We start from the raw sequence: 13,360 nt of genomic DNA, 5'->3' as shown, positions 1-13,360 counted from the left end.
AGAAAAAAAATTAGCCTTAGCATGTAGCTACCTACTATCATGTGTGCTGATAAGTGATCATATTGCGGTAAAGTAAAAGTGTAATAAACATTAGTATACTTAAGGTACATTATCAAATGCGCTAACAGTAGCCCCATCCCCAGCTCCCACCCCAAGCGGTTCTTAAGTCTAGACCAGCAACGTTTTGGTGCTACTTAAGAACCACTTTTCCTGGTTCGGAGCCGGTGCTTTGGCGGTCGAAACAGAAAGAACTGGTTCTAAATTAGGCTCTGGCTCCGAACCAGCACTCGAACTGCCTCGGTGGAAAAGGGACCAAGGACTTATGTGAGGATCCTGTTTGTGGACTTCAGCTCTGCTTTCAACATTATCATCCCATCACTCCTACAGTCCAAATTAACCCAGCTCTCCGTACCCTCCTCTGTCTGCCAGTGGATCACCAGCTTTCTGACAGACAGGCAGCAGCTAGTGCGACTGGGGAAACTCAAATCAAGCACCCGTACCGTCAGCACTGGCGCCCCCCAGGGCTGTGTTCTCTCCCCACTGCTCTTCTCCCTGTACATGAATGACTGCACCTCTAATGACCCATCTGTCAAGCTCCTGAAGTTTGCAGACGACACCACACTGACGGGATCATCCAGGACGGTGACGAGTCTGCTTACAGACTGGAGGTTGAGCGGCTGGCTGTCTGGTGCAGCCTTAACAACCTGGAGCTGAACACGCTCAAGACAGTGGAGTTGATAGTGGACTTCAGGAGAAACCCCCTGCTCTCCCCCCACTAACCATCATGGACAGCATTGTCACAGCCGTGGAGTCATTCAGATTCCTGGGAACCACAATCTCCCAGGACCTGAAGTGGGACATTCACATTGACTCCATTGTGAGAAAGGCCCAGCAGAGGTTGTACTTCCTTCGTCAGCTGAAGAAGTTCAACCTGCCACAGGATTTGCTGAAACAGTTTTACACTGCCATCATCGAATCCATCCTCTGCACCTCAGTAACTGTTTGGTTCAGCTCAGCCACCAAATTTGATCTCAGAAGACTACAGAGGGTAGTCCGGACTGCTGAGCGAATCATTGGCACAACTCTCCCCACTCTCCAAGACCTGTACTCCTCCAGAATGAGCAAAAGAGCTAAGAAAATCACTCTGGACCCCTCACATCCAGCACACTCCCTCTTTGAACTGTTACCATCTGGTCGGCGCTACAGAGCCCTGAGCTCCAGAACGACCAGACATAGGAACAGTTTCTTCCCTCAAGCAATCCACCTGATGAACAATTAACACCATGGAACACACAACACATAATATTTGCACTATGTATACCTCAATTGCACATTTCATACTTGCACTCTGTACATACATACATACATATTTTCTGTACTGTTTACTTCAACTGCACATTTCACAATTGCACATGTGTACATACAAATTGTATATATTGTATACTTATTTGCATATGTATATTTCATATGTTTATTTTAACTGCACATTTCACACCTGTATATGTGTACATACAATTTAATCTATACTAAATATGTCATTCTGTTACACTGTGGAGATTATGTCACTAAAACAAATTCCTAAAACAAAAAAAAAATAATAATTAAACCTACGTCTACTAAATCAGTTCATTTCCAGTATAGATATTGATATTGCTATTTATGTTACTGGATTTTTTTTCCCCCCAATCTTTAATACCGGAACTTAAACTTATTTATGATGTCATACAACATCGTAAGCGGTTAATGAATCAAAGTGTACACTTCTAAGTTTTTAAATCATTTGTAGGAGGCTCACAACCATCCCTCGCTTTTCCCAAGGCCCTGCACACCAGCACATAAACACATTCATGATACTCTACATACACAAACCCAACAGTCTCCAGACATAATCTTATCACAGACATGTGGCGATCGAATAATTCACGTGTTTATACTGATTGAAAATATCCGATACTAAAAGTCATATCTGAGTGTATTACCTTAAGCGTATTCTTAGTCTCTTACCTAGTGAAGCAGCTTTGGATAAAAGCGGCATAAATGTAAAAACCTTCTATGACCTTCTATGAGTCTTGATAAATGAAAAGAAACATCAATGTATGAAAATTATTCAGCACATTCACACGAGAGGTCGATTGTTCTAATCAAAAATAAATAACATAAAAAAAAATTAATTGGAACAATCATTTATACTTAATGTCAAAAGCACAGACAGACAGACTGTCATGTCACATCTGTGTACTCACATGGGTTTCTCGTTGGTGATGAGCACTTTGACCTTGTTGAGCGCTTTCTTAGCACCTGTGGGATGTGTAGCAGCAGGTTTGCTGTGAGCAGGGCTAGCGTGTGGGCTGGCAATGTAAACCTTCTTCCCGCTGCTGCCCGGGGGCTTGGACGGTGAGAAGTCGGTGATGAAAACGATTCCCTCGCTAGTCAGCACTAATAGAGCGGCGGGTTATACAGGAAGAGAAGATAAAGATTTGAGTTATTCTCAGCAGCCAGACTGCTCAAACTGCAAAAAAAAACAAAAAAACAATATCTCGAATCAGGTCGGAATTATCTAGTATTTTCCCCACATCTTTGTACACTTATAGAATATTAACACAAACTTTACTTTAAACTACTTAGCAATTATTTTGACTGTCCATATTCTCAATAATATATTTTGATTTCTAAAAGCAAAATAAAAACAAATAAATAAATAAATACATACATACATACATAAATAAATAGTATTTAATTTCTACTTTACACTAAGAAACTGTTATTCCTTTGAATCCAAGCAGAAGATAACAAGGTAATGGAAACAATTTAAGCACTGTTAAAAGTGACTATGCATACAGGCTAAATTGGAGGGGTCGAACGGGTCGAAAGAGAAGGACAGGATGTTCTCGGCGTAGCTCTTCTTCCACAGCTTGGTCCCCGTATCCCCGTTCCACAGCACTATGTAGTTGGGAGGGTGCACGGCCAAAAGCAGGTCATGTGACATGTCCTGATTCCACAGCCAATCCATGTCTGGGGAGAGAAACCGAGCCAAAACAAATGCTTTCAGGTAGCTTCTACATTTCAACATAGAGTTTCATGAACAATCAATCCAAGCTATTTGAATAATGATACCATAGGTGAAATTTGGTAATACTGCGGGGAGCTACATATATTAATAGTCAATGCATCTGAAAACAGGACACTGGGCTTACTGACAGCACAGATTCATACAAACTGGATGACAAATGACCCAGCTAATCTACTGTCCTGGGTTTTATTTATTTTTATTTATTTTTAAGTTTACTTATTAAGGCGTCCCCCCTCTTCAACTTCCCAGTCATTTATGCTGGTATGTGGAAATAAATGATGGGTTCAAACCCATGCAAAGGGTAGTTTACTTCCTGAACATGTTGCATTCACTTTTATGAATGATGTCACCTTATGAATTATATCACGTGGACCGGTAAGGTCACGTCACGTGGACCGGCAAGGTTTCATGTTAACAGTGGTGGTTGTAGGATTTTTCTGTAACAGGGGCCATTAAAGGGCCACATGTTACATTCAGGGGCCAAGTACAGGGTACATTCAAGCACACAAAGTAATTTATTCAGTACGGTGCAAATACATTTCGGCAGTCATTCCTTTTTCAAACGCTCGAGTGTCGCCAATTGTTTGGGGGGTGGAATTGCATCTGTGATCGTTGTGAATAATTCTCCAGTTGCTCTTCTCGTCGAAGATTGATGGAACGGGGGCCAATCAGTGGTCAATCAGATTTCAGCAGGGGCCAGGGCCCTTGTGGCCCTTATGACCTCTAGACTGGACTATTGTAATGCATTACTAGGTGGTTGTCCTGCATCTTTAATAAATAGGTTACAGTTAGTCCAAAATGCAGCTGCCAGAGTTCTCACTAGGACAAGAAAGTATGACCATATAACCCCAATTTTATCATCTCTACACTGGCTACCTGTTAGGTATAGAATTGACTACAAACTGCTGCTACTTACGTACAAGGCTCTTAATGGTTTAGCTCCCATGTATCTAACTAGTCTGCTAACACGTTACAATCCTTCACGCTCTCTGAGATCACAAAACTCAGGGACTTTTGGTAGTTCCCAGAATATCTAAGTCTACTAAAGGTGGTAGAGCATTTTCTTATTTAGCTCCCAAACTTTGGAATAGTCTTCCTGATAGTGTTCGGGGCTCAGACACACTTTCCCAGTTTAAATGTAGATTAAAAACTCATCTCTTCAGTCAGGCGTACACATAATACATCCCATAATATCATGCACCAGTACATCAGACCAGCACATTTTTATGAACGGCAGATATGTTAATCCCTTTCCACTGCTTTTCTCTTTGTACCCATCCCGAGGCATCCAGACACTGTACCAGCTCCCATCGTCCTCTGTGGGACGAAGCCTTTGGACATCCACTGAGCCGAGGCCGACTCTAAGAATCCTGAGACATCTCCAGTTAGACTCTGTGGTACTCAGAAGATCAGAAGTCCTTAAACCTCACACCAATACACCATTTGTTTGACTGTATATTACAATCACACCCCAGTGTCACCCATATGAGGATGGGTTCCCCCTTGAGTCCGGTTCCTCTCAAGGTTTCTTCCTTTACCAATTTAAGGGAGTTTTTCCTTGCCACTGCTGCCTGAGTCACCTCAGACTTGCTCATAGGGGAATAAATACATACACACTGTGAACTATATACATCTAATAATAACCTAGAATTTTTATTCTGTTAATTCTTATTTCTTTTATTATTCGTTATTTCCTTTATCATTAATTATGTTTACCTTCTGCTCTGTGTTTATGTTCTGTAAAGCTGCTTTGAGACAATGTCTATTGTAAAAAGCGCTATACAAATAAACTTGAATTGAATTGAATTGAATGTTACCAGTTTTTCATGCGAACCGCTCACTGTTTCAGATTAAACTGCCAGCGTGAAAGCTCTAGACAGGGTTGCTGTGTCTTGTTACCTTCCACAACCCAACCTGCTTGCTACCGTTACAGATCCTAATGCTACGAGCCCTGTCTTACCCTGGATGGGTTTGGAATGCTCCTGAATCTCGCAGTGCGCAACGCCGCTCACCACGTCCCACACGATGATTTTGCCTGCGGCGTCGGCCGAGGCGAGGCGTAGCGAGTACGGGGAGCTCAGGTTGTGGTGGTAGTTCTCCCTGGACCATTTCACCTAAACACACACGACATTATTTAGAGATGACAAAAGACTTTAAATCAGTTCCTATAACTTATGGAATTGGGGTTTCAAATTCCCAAACTTAATGAAGCACAGATAGATAGAACGGCAAAATAAATCTGCAGGTAGTAAATGTGCATCGCTGGAGCTCTTTAAGCTTTCTGTTCACTACTTAACACCAGCAAACAGCAAGCATCCGTCCCTTATTTGTCGGTCTTTTATGTTTGTTTGTTTCCAAAAAATTTCTTTTTTCCAGGTGACCTGAACAGGACAGAACCCTTATGTTTGAAACCGTAAACACGAGGAGGCCGGCAGGTGCCATGTTTTTGTCGGTTTCTCTGCATCTGCTTGCTCATTTATTCCTGGGGATGACGATGACGAATGGACGACTGCGCCGACGTTGTGGTGTACAAGATTAAAATGCATGGTGGGGTGAGAAATGGCAGAAAGAGCCGGGCACTGTCTCTGATAAACACTGAAGAGTTTAGGGGTCATTACTCATGAGACTGTGCACATGCACACACACACACACACACACACACACACACACACACACACACTTTAACAACAGAACACTACTAGATAAAGTGCAGAATGCTTCTGGACATAAATGACACCAGATTCATTTTTCAGGGACGTTTGTCATGCCCGATCTCTTACGCTCATTTTAATGACTGAAAATCATCTGTAGAGTAAACTGAAAACAGCCGATTAGATCACACCGTTCCCTAAAGCTATAATGGTACGAAGGATCGTATTTACAGGTCGACCACGAAGGAATTTTCTTTCGTCAGTAGAAAAACGTACAGTAGAGGAATCAGTGGCTACGACGTCTGTAGTTACTGAAATCGAATGTTTACTCGACCCAGAAGCTGAATTTTTTTTATGTATTTGGTTTATGCAGCAAGTCACTGAAATACAAGTAAATTGCTATAAAAACCACATGCTCTATCCCAGTGGTCTAGCCATCACAATCTGATGCTTATCAAAGCCGCTCAGATCCTTACGCTTGCCCATTTTTCCTGTTTCCATCACTTCACCTTTACTTATCTGAGGTTTTAATGCTCTGTTTAATCGGTGTATATCCAAGAACAAACCTAGAAGTGACTTATTTCTCCTTTTATCCGGTAGAATAAGATACACACACACAGGACAGAGTGTTAGTCAGTTAGAAACTTTGCTCGAATCGTTTAACCTTGTTATCGGTGAAAGAGTTTCAGAAACATTTCAAACTCACCTTGACAACATTGGCTTTGTGTCTCTCCAGGACCTGAATTGTCTGAGCGGTCTTTGGGTCGATAATGAGGATGCTGGAGTGGCATCCCTGAGCAATCAGACCTTGCCAACCCCTGAGGGGGAAAGAGAGAGCGGGAGAGAAGGAGAGAGGGAGATAGAGAGATAGAGAGAGATCACACAGGTGAAAGGAACAACTCAGGCTACATCTCTTGAGACTACACTTTGACATCAACACACATGATGTCTAAAGTAGACACAAATTTCTCAGCATCTTATTTTGGTTGTGTGTCTCGGTTAATAATGAACACTTTGAGATGAGAATAATTAGGACAATTAGCTGTGAATCGTTATAATATCTGAGAAATAATATATGCTTTGTGCAGTGAAATACAGATTAAACTAGATACTGAACCCGAAGATGAATTTTAAAACAATTCTTAACGTACTTTTGATTTTTCGACACCGTAAGCTATAACGGTTTTGCTCTGAATTCTGTTGAATACTGAAAACGGTTACAAGGGAGCTTATGGCTGTCATTTTTCTGCCACTAGGACAAAGATTGTCTTTTTGGTTTGTGAGTGAAGGCCGACTGAGTGCAAGCTACAGGAACTGGATAATGCCTATAGTAGCCAATAAAGAGACAGAGCTGTCATGCAATAATAATAAAATCAAATCAAATCAAAAACGGTTGCTAAGCAACAACAAAAGAACTGATAGTTCATGTGTTTATTTCAGTGGTGGAGGTTTAATGGAATCAGTCTGAGCAGATAAAAATCCCTTCTATACAACACACTCATCAAATTTCATCTCAGAAATCGTTCTTGGATCAACGTGTTCGGTTAGTTATTTCTTTTCTGCTATAGGCATCGCTCTGTTATATACAACCACAGCTGGTGTATCTCATTTACACACACACACACACACACACACACACACACACACTGTAAAAGCACCAGAATTTGCCAGAGGCTATTTTTCACCCATAACCCCATGGGCAGAATATTACAAAGTCACCTTAAACACAAACATTAAAAATATAGAAATTATTAAAACTATTATAAACATAGAAAAACTTGTGTACATATCTTTACAACTTTGTATGAAAAAATTTTAAAGGGTTACAAAAAACTTTCTACCTTCTCTGTGTTAGTATGTGTGTATACTGTACATACACACACACACACACACACACACACACACACACACACACACACACACACACACACACACATTGATTGGATGGATGGATATCTGTAGTCCTGAATATGGTGTACTGTGCCATTTAAAAGTAACGATGGCATGCAGTCTTGTGTAATAATTGTGCAGGAGGTCCTCAATTCTCTCAGGTGGTAAAGCTGCCCATTCTTCTTAGTAAAATGCCTCCGGTTCCTGTAACGTTTTGGTTGTCTTACACTATGATTACTGCTTATCTATGTATCCTGGATATATATGTGCGTTAGTCTAACTGTGCTTTCAGAAACAATAGTCTTCGACGATAAAGATGCAGACATCACAGCCTCCTTCTTAAGTGTCAGACACTTACAGTACGTGGAAGTTGTTAATCCCACGAGTTGCTGCCTCTAGAACATGTTCTGATGCAGAGATCACGAGAAAACGATATGTCGAGATAACAAGAAAATTAATAATGCATGGACTCTTAGGAATCCTGTACAGAATCCGATGAAGACAAAACAAATATTTACATTTTCACTTATTTATTGTGTTTCGAGGTTGGAAATTTGCTCCAACACCACCAGTGATATACGGCAGCTCCCTGCACCCTCTCCGGTTGCTCCTGCACTCATGGCCATTATTTAATTACCTCCCTGGAGCAACTGAAAAGACACAAGCCTCATTCCCCATAGCAGTAAACCCTCTGCAAACCTACATGTCAGCTCTTTAAATATCTTATATATATATAAATTGGATGCATCCCACAAAGAGTTATGAGCAGCGCTTCATCAGCCTTTTTAAACATTGATTTTTTTTTTTGCTATGAAATTTTAGTTCATATTGTCATCAGCCCAAGAGACAATTCTTTTTTAACACTATAAAATATATATATATATATATTAAATAAATAAATAAATAAATATCTGAACTATTTATCTGACATTGTTCAAAAGTCCTACGGGAAGGAAATAGTTCCATTTTGAAAACATTTTTCCTTTTGTTTACAACATCGCAAAAATGATTCACTGCATTTAAACAGCATCTTTAATAGAATACAAGATTGCCAGTGAAACCACAGTGTCGAGTCGTTTCCTTTCTACTTGCCTGTTAGCGTCTACACTTCACTTAACAGTGACATTTCCTATTCTCGACACCTCCCACTCATTTTATTCAACACTGATGCTCTTCACCAGGGGTCTCTGATCTGACCCGGAAATGGTTTGGTTTGGTGTGGATTCGGATTTCCGTTCTAACCAAGCAGAGGTCACAGCTGATTACTGAAATCCAAGATCGACTGATTAAAACAATCAGATTTGGCTCCTGCTTGACTGGAATAAAATGAGTGACTCTTTGCCTCTATAATAAAAAAAGATACTAATAAACATCCTGAACACAACATTTTAGGAGGTAGTTACTAGCCGCACACAGTAGTAACTTATTTACCTACCTACAGATCCAGATAAAATGTTTAATGATGTCGCTGATTACTTAAGTAGGTTTACTCAGGTCACCTCTGTACACCTCGGAATCAGCGAAAGTCGTAGCCTAATTGTTAGAGAGTCTGACTCCTAACCCTAAGGTTGTGGGTTCGAGTCTCGGGCCGGCAATACCACGATTGAGGCGCCCTTGAGCAAGGCAACAAACCACCCACCCACCCCGCCCCCCGCCCCCCAAAAAAATGGTTCCCGGGCACCGCAGCATCAACGTCTGCCCACTGCTCTGGGTGTGTGTTCACGGTGTGTGTGTGCACTTTGGATTGGTTAAATGCAGAAAACAAATTCTGAGTATGGGTCACCGTACTTAGCCGTATGTCACATCACTTACACATAGATCCCTGTTCTCATCTGACAGAAGTGGAACCTCACGTTTCTTTCTTGTAGAACATCTGCTTCAAGATTCAACGTGTTTCTGAATGTATTCGACTGACATCGTTTGCTATCAGTAGCACAGAAATACAGCTCAGAGATCTCAGGGGAAAGTCTCTTATTGCAATATCATAATCTTGAAGCTTAAATTGATGAAATCAATCACTGGTCTGGTTTATTAGGTTTACTGGGCATAATTTGAAAAAAAGAAAAAAAAAAGATGAGCTAAAAACTATAGATAAGCTTTAGTTTGAATCCCAAACCAATAAATAATGGAGAAGATTGATTCTCTGTCAGATTCAGCATGCTGCATGGTAGATGGTACAGAGAAATGGTTCTTAAAAAAAATAAATAATAAAGAACTCTCCTGAGTCAGGTTTAATGTTTGAGAAGAAGAAAAAGAAAAAGAAGATGATGATGATGATGATGATGATGATTAAGGTAATAGTTAACGGTGGTCATGTATTTTTAATTAGTGTAGGTGACTTCCGATGACAAGCGACAGTGACACTAGATGTGTCCAGCCACGCGACAAAGTTTACAAAGGTTTAACTTCATGCTAATTTGAAGCAACTTGCTGCAGCGTGGACAACCAATGGGAGGAAAGGAATTTTGTACACAAATGCCAAATTACCTTTTTTAGCGTCAAGAAAACGGATTTGTCGTCAACTGGAACGCTATAGGCACCTTCCACTGAAATATATTGTTACTAGGGTGGCAAAATTCTGGGAATTTTCAAGGTTGGAAACTTTCCATGGGAATTAAGGGGAATATATGGGAATTAACGGGAATATATGGAAATAAATATGGATTTTTAAAAACACGCAGAGTTGCCTATAACAAGGAACTTGAGTGTAGTTAAAAAAAATCTTGCAGCATAATTTTGTTTAAAAAAAACAAGATTTAATTCAATTTAAGTTGAATTTGTACCCTGCATTCCTCGGTCACTTGCACACAGCACTCTGCTTACTGGAGAGCCATTGAGGCCAAACCCACTGCATGTACTTGCATTCATCCATAACATGCACAGTAGCACTTTATTTTAGGGTCATTTAACTAGTTGCTTATTAGCATGAATATTAATAGAATATTTATTAGTACTTATTAAGCACATATTAACGCCTTATTCTACATTCTTAATTGTACCCAATTGCTAAACTTAATAACTACCTTACTAACTCTTAATAAGCAGTAAATTAGGAGTGTTACCACATGCACAGATCACCCCCCACACTCACTCCCCCTGAAATAAAATAAAAATCCTCACTTAAGTGGGTGCCTGATTGGGACTTTTTTTTTTTTTAGAAGGACAAGGGTGGGGGATGCTTTCATTTTACAGCAATCATAGGGAAATATGTTTATTACAATTATTGTTTATTATGTTTTTTCCAAGCATAATATTATGCTTTTGTGTTACTCAATGAAAGAATCAATTAAATCTGTACTTACAATTAAATCAGTCAAGACATCATTTTAAAAATGAGCATTACCTTGCATGCATGTCTGCTTATGACCAAACAAAATGTTTATTTATGTTTGTATATGATATAGTTTATATACATGTCCCCTTTATTTCCGAATAATTCCCATAAATTCCTGTAAAGTTTCCAATTTGGAATATTCCCAAAATTCCCTAGAATTTAAATTTCCCGTGGAAAGTTTCCGGAAATTTACCAGAAACTTTCCGCCCCTTTGCAACCCTAGTTGTTACTACGGCAACTTGTAGTAGGACCACCTACTGCCGACTCCATCGTTCGAGAGACTGGCAAAACCCTACAGCAATCTGTTTTTTCTTCACACAGATAAAGTGACAGCAGTGAAAACCCTTCAGTTGTGTAATCCTCTATTGTTTCCACAAAAAATAAGTATCTTACACAACAGCTGTCATGCTTAAGGAACACAGCAATGTTGGACCGGGTCCTGCAGTATTGCAAAGCAAACAATACTGTTTTTTTGAGAATATTCATTGGAAATTGGTTTGGACTTACAATAATAAGTATTGCATTAACAATAAAATTAGTGAAGTATATTTTAAAATTATACCTAATTTATCCAACAGACCAATTTCTACAAAAATGTAAAAATGAAATATCAGATTCTTGTACATTCTGTAATATAAATACAGAATCACCTTTTTTTATTGTATGTACACTAGGTTTTTTGGATTGATGTCAAATGTGTTTTTGAATCATTAAGTGGGACAAAAAATAATATGCAGAAAAAAATATTTGTATTTTTTATGAGAAAAGTAAAATGGCAAAATGTAATTTTTCTTTTACATCTTTTTATAATATTTGGAAAGTTTCATATCCATAAATGTAAGTGGTCTGAAAAGAAACCAAACATTTTCAATTTTAAGCTGGAAATGAACATTAATTTTGAAACTTTAAAAGGACTTACAAGCCAAAAAGCTGTCAAAACTATGGACTTTTACAAGGCTGTTAATTCCTCTTTTCTAAATTATTTGTAATGCTCAATACCCCCTTCTTTGTATTGCATAGTGACATACTGTCATGCTAGTTGGCTTCTTTTTTTGCAACCTTTTCTCACAGCCACTCATTTTTCAAAGCTTGACAAATAGTATAATTTTTTATAGAAAATCACTCAAAAAATATATATAATTACATATTATATATTAGCTTTCTCCACAGACTTGCATGCTTTTAAATGGTCAGTAAATGCGCCGACACCGCCGTTTAAAATGTGATGTTTTACAAGTAGTTGTTCATATTATAAACATTTTAAACCAACACCGCTACCAAAGAGCTTAAAAGTTCAAGCATCAATGGTCGCAAACACCACATCTAGTAGGCGGAGTCAAATCTAGTCAAGCCCCTCCTATGTGGGCGGAGTCAAACTAAAACTCAAAAGTCCATGGAGTATGGCGTGCGTTTCCGTCTGTGGAAGATGTACATCATTTTGTGGTATAAAAGATAGGGTTTTAGACTTACTGAAACAGATAGATTAGATATGTTTTACTCAATTCGTTGGACCTTTGGTATTGCAACAAGGAGACAGACAGACAGACAGACCAACCGAAGATGGCAACTGAACCGAAATGTTATGATAACAATACAAACACAATAAGAGCTGTGCATCTGCACACAAGGTCACTTAAAAAAAAAAAAAAAAACACGACAAACTAAAGTTTAACTCGCTTACTATCATATAACACAAAGCAGTATTTTTGGTGTGCTGCACTGTTTAAACGTCTTGTGTGCATAACGTATGAATGCTAAGATTTTGTAACACAATACAGCACCGTAGACAAATGTAGACTAATGTTGTGCAAATAAATGCTAATAAAAATGAGTTCCACAGTAAAGTATAATACATTATAAGCATATTATGATAAAAAAAATAAGCATATGAGCGCCCAGCTGGATGGTAAACATACACACAGAATTACATGACAGCGTTTGTAGATAATGACAACAACACTGACATGAGTTTCATGAGTGATTCTATATTATACAGACTGTAATAAAGCAATAAAGGAGAAAAAAAAATCAAAACACAAGAAGATATAAATAAGAAGCAGCGATTAGCAACTATGCTAGCTAATGCTACTCACCAGTCAACTGCAGTTTTGTTTTGCAAATTGAGAGTCCCGGTAAGTGTCCGTGCTGCTAGTTTAATGTTTACTGTGTACGGAATCATGGCTGCAAAGACTATTAATACTACATGAAAGAAGCTGGAACTTGGGTTATTTAAATGTTGCAGAAATGAATGGTTGTCATTTAGGTTTGTAAACAGGAAGCAAGTCAGGTGCGTCACGGTTTTGGTCCAGGGCGGGAACGATTGTTCGCAAATATGGTTCCTATGTCTTTCAAACACATTGTTTTCTAATACTTAAGGAATATATTTTGGTTTAAAAACAACAACAAAAATGAACA

General features: G+C 39.0%; 1 protein-coding gene across 1 annotated transcript in view; it reads right to left on the bottom strand.

The window, feature by feature from the left end:
• wdr11 (WD repeat domain 11) overlaps window positions 1-13,267 on the bottom strand; it is a 92,960-nt gene extending 79,693 nt beyond the window's left edge. The window contains exons 1-5 of the mRNA XM_047812409.1: window positions 13,039-13,267; window positions 6,428-6,539; window positions 5,031-5,184; window positions 2,839-3,012; window positions 2,244-2,436 (exon numbers count right to left, since the gene is read on the bottom strand). Coding sequence (XP_047668365.1) covers window positions 2,244-2,436; window positions 2,839-3,012; window positions 5,031-5,184; window positions 6,428-6,539; window positions 13,039-13,124 — 719 coding nt within the window. The 5' untranslated portion in view covers window positions 13,125-13,267. The remainder of the gene's footprint in view (window positions 1-2,243; window positions 2,437-2,838; window positions 3,013-5,030; window positions 5,185-6,427; window positions 6,540-13,038) is intronic.
• Window positions 13,268-13,360: the final 93 nt, after the last annotated feature.

The sequence above is a fragment of the Tachysurus fulvidraco genome, chromosome 4 (genome assembly GCF_022655615.1).
Source record: "Tachysurus fulvidraco isolate hzauxx_2018 chromosome 4, HZAU_PFXX_2.0, whole genome shotgun sequence".
NCBI lineage: Eukaryota > Metazoa > Chordata > Actinopteri > Siluriformes > Bagridae > Tachysurus > Tachysurus fulvidraco.
The sequence above is the reverse complement of the archived record's forward strand: the minus strand, read 5'-3'. Positions and strand labels throughout refer to the sequence as shown.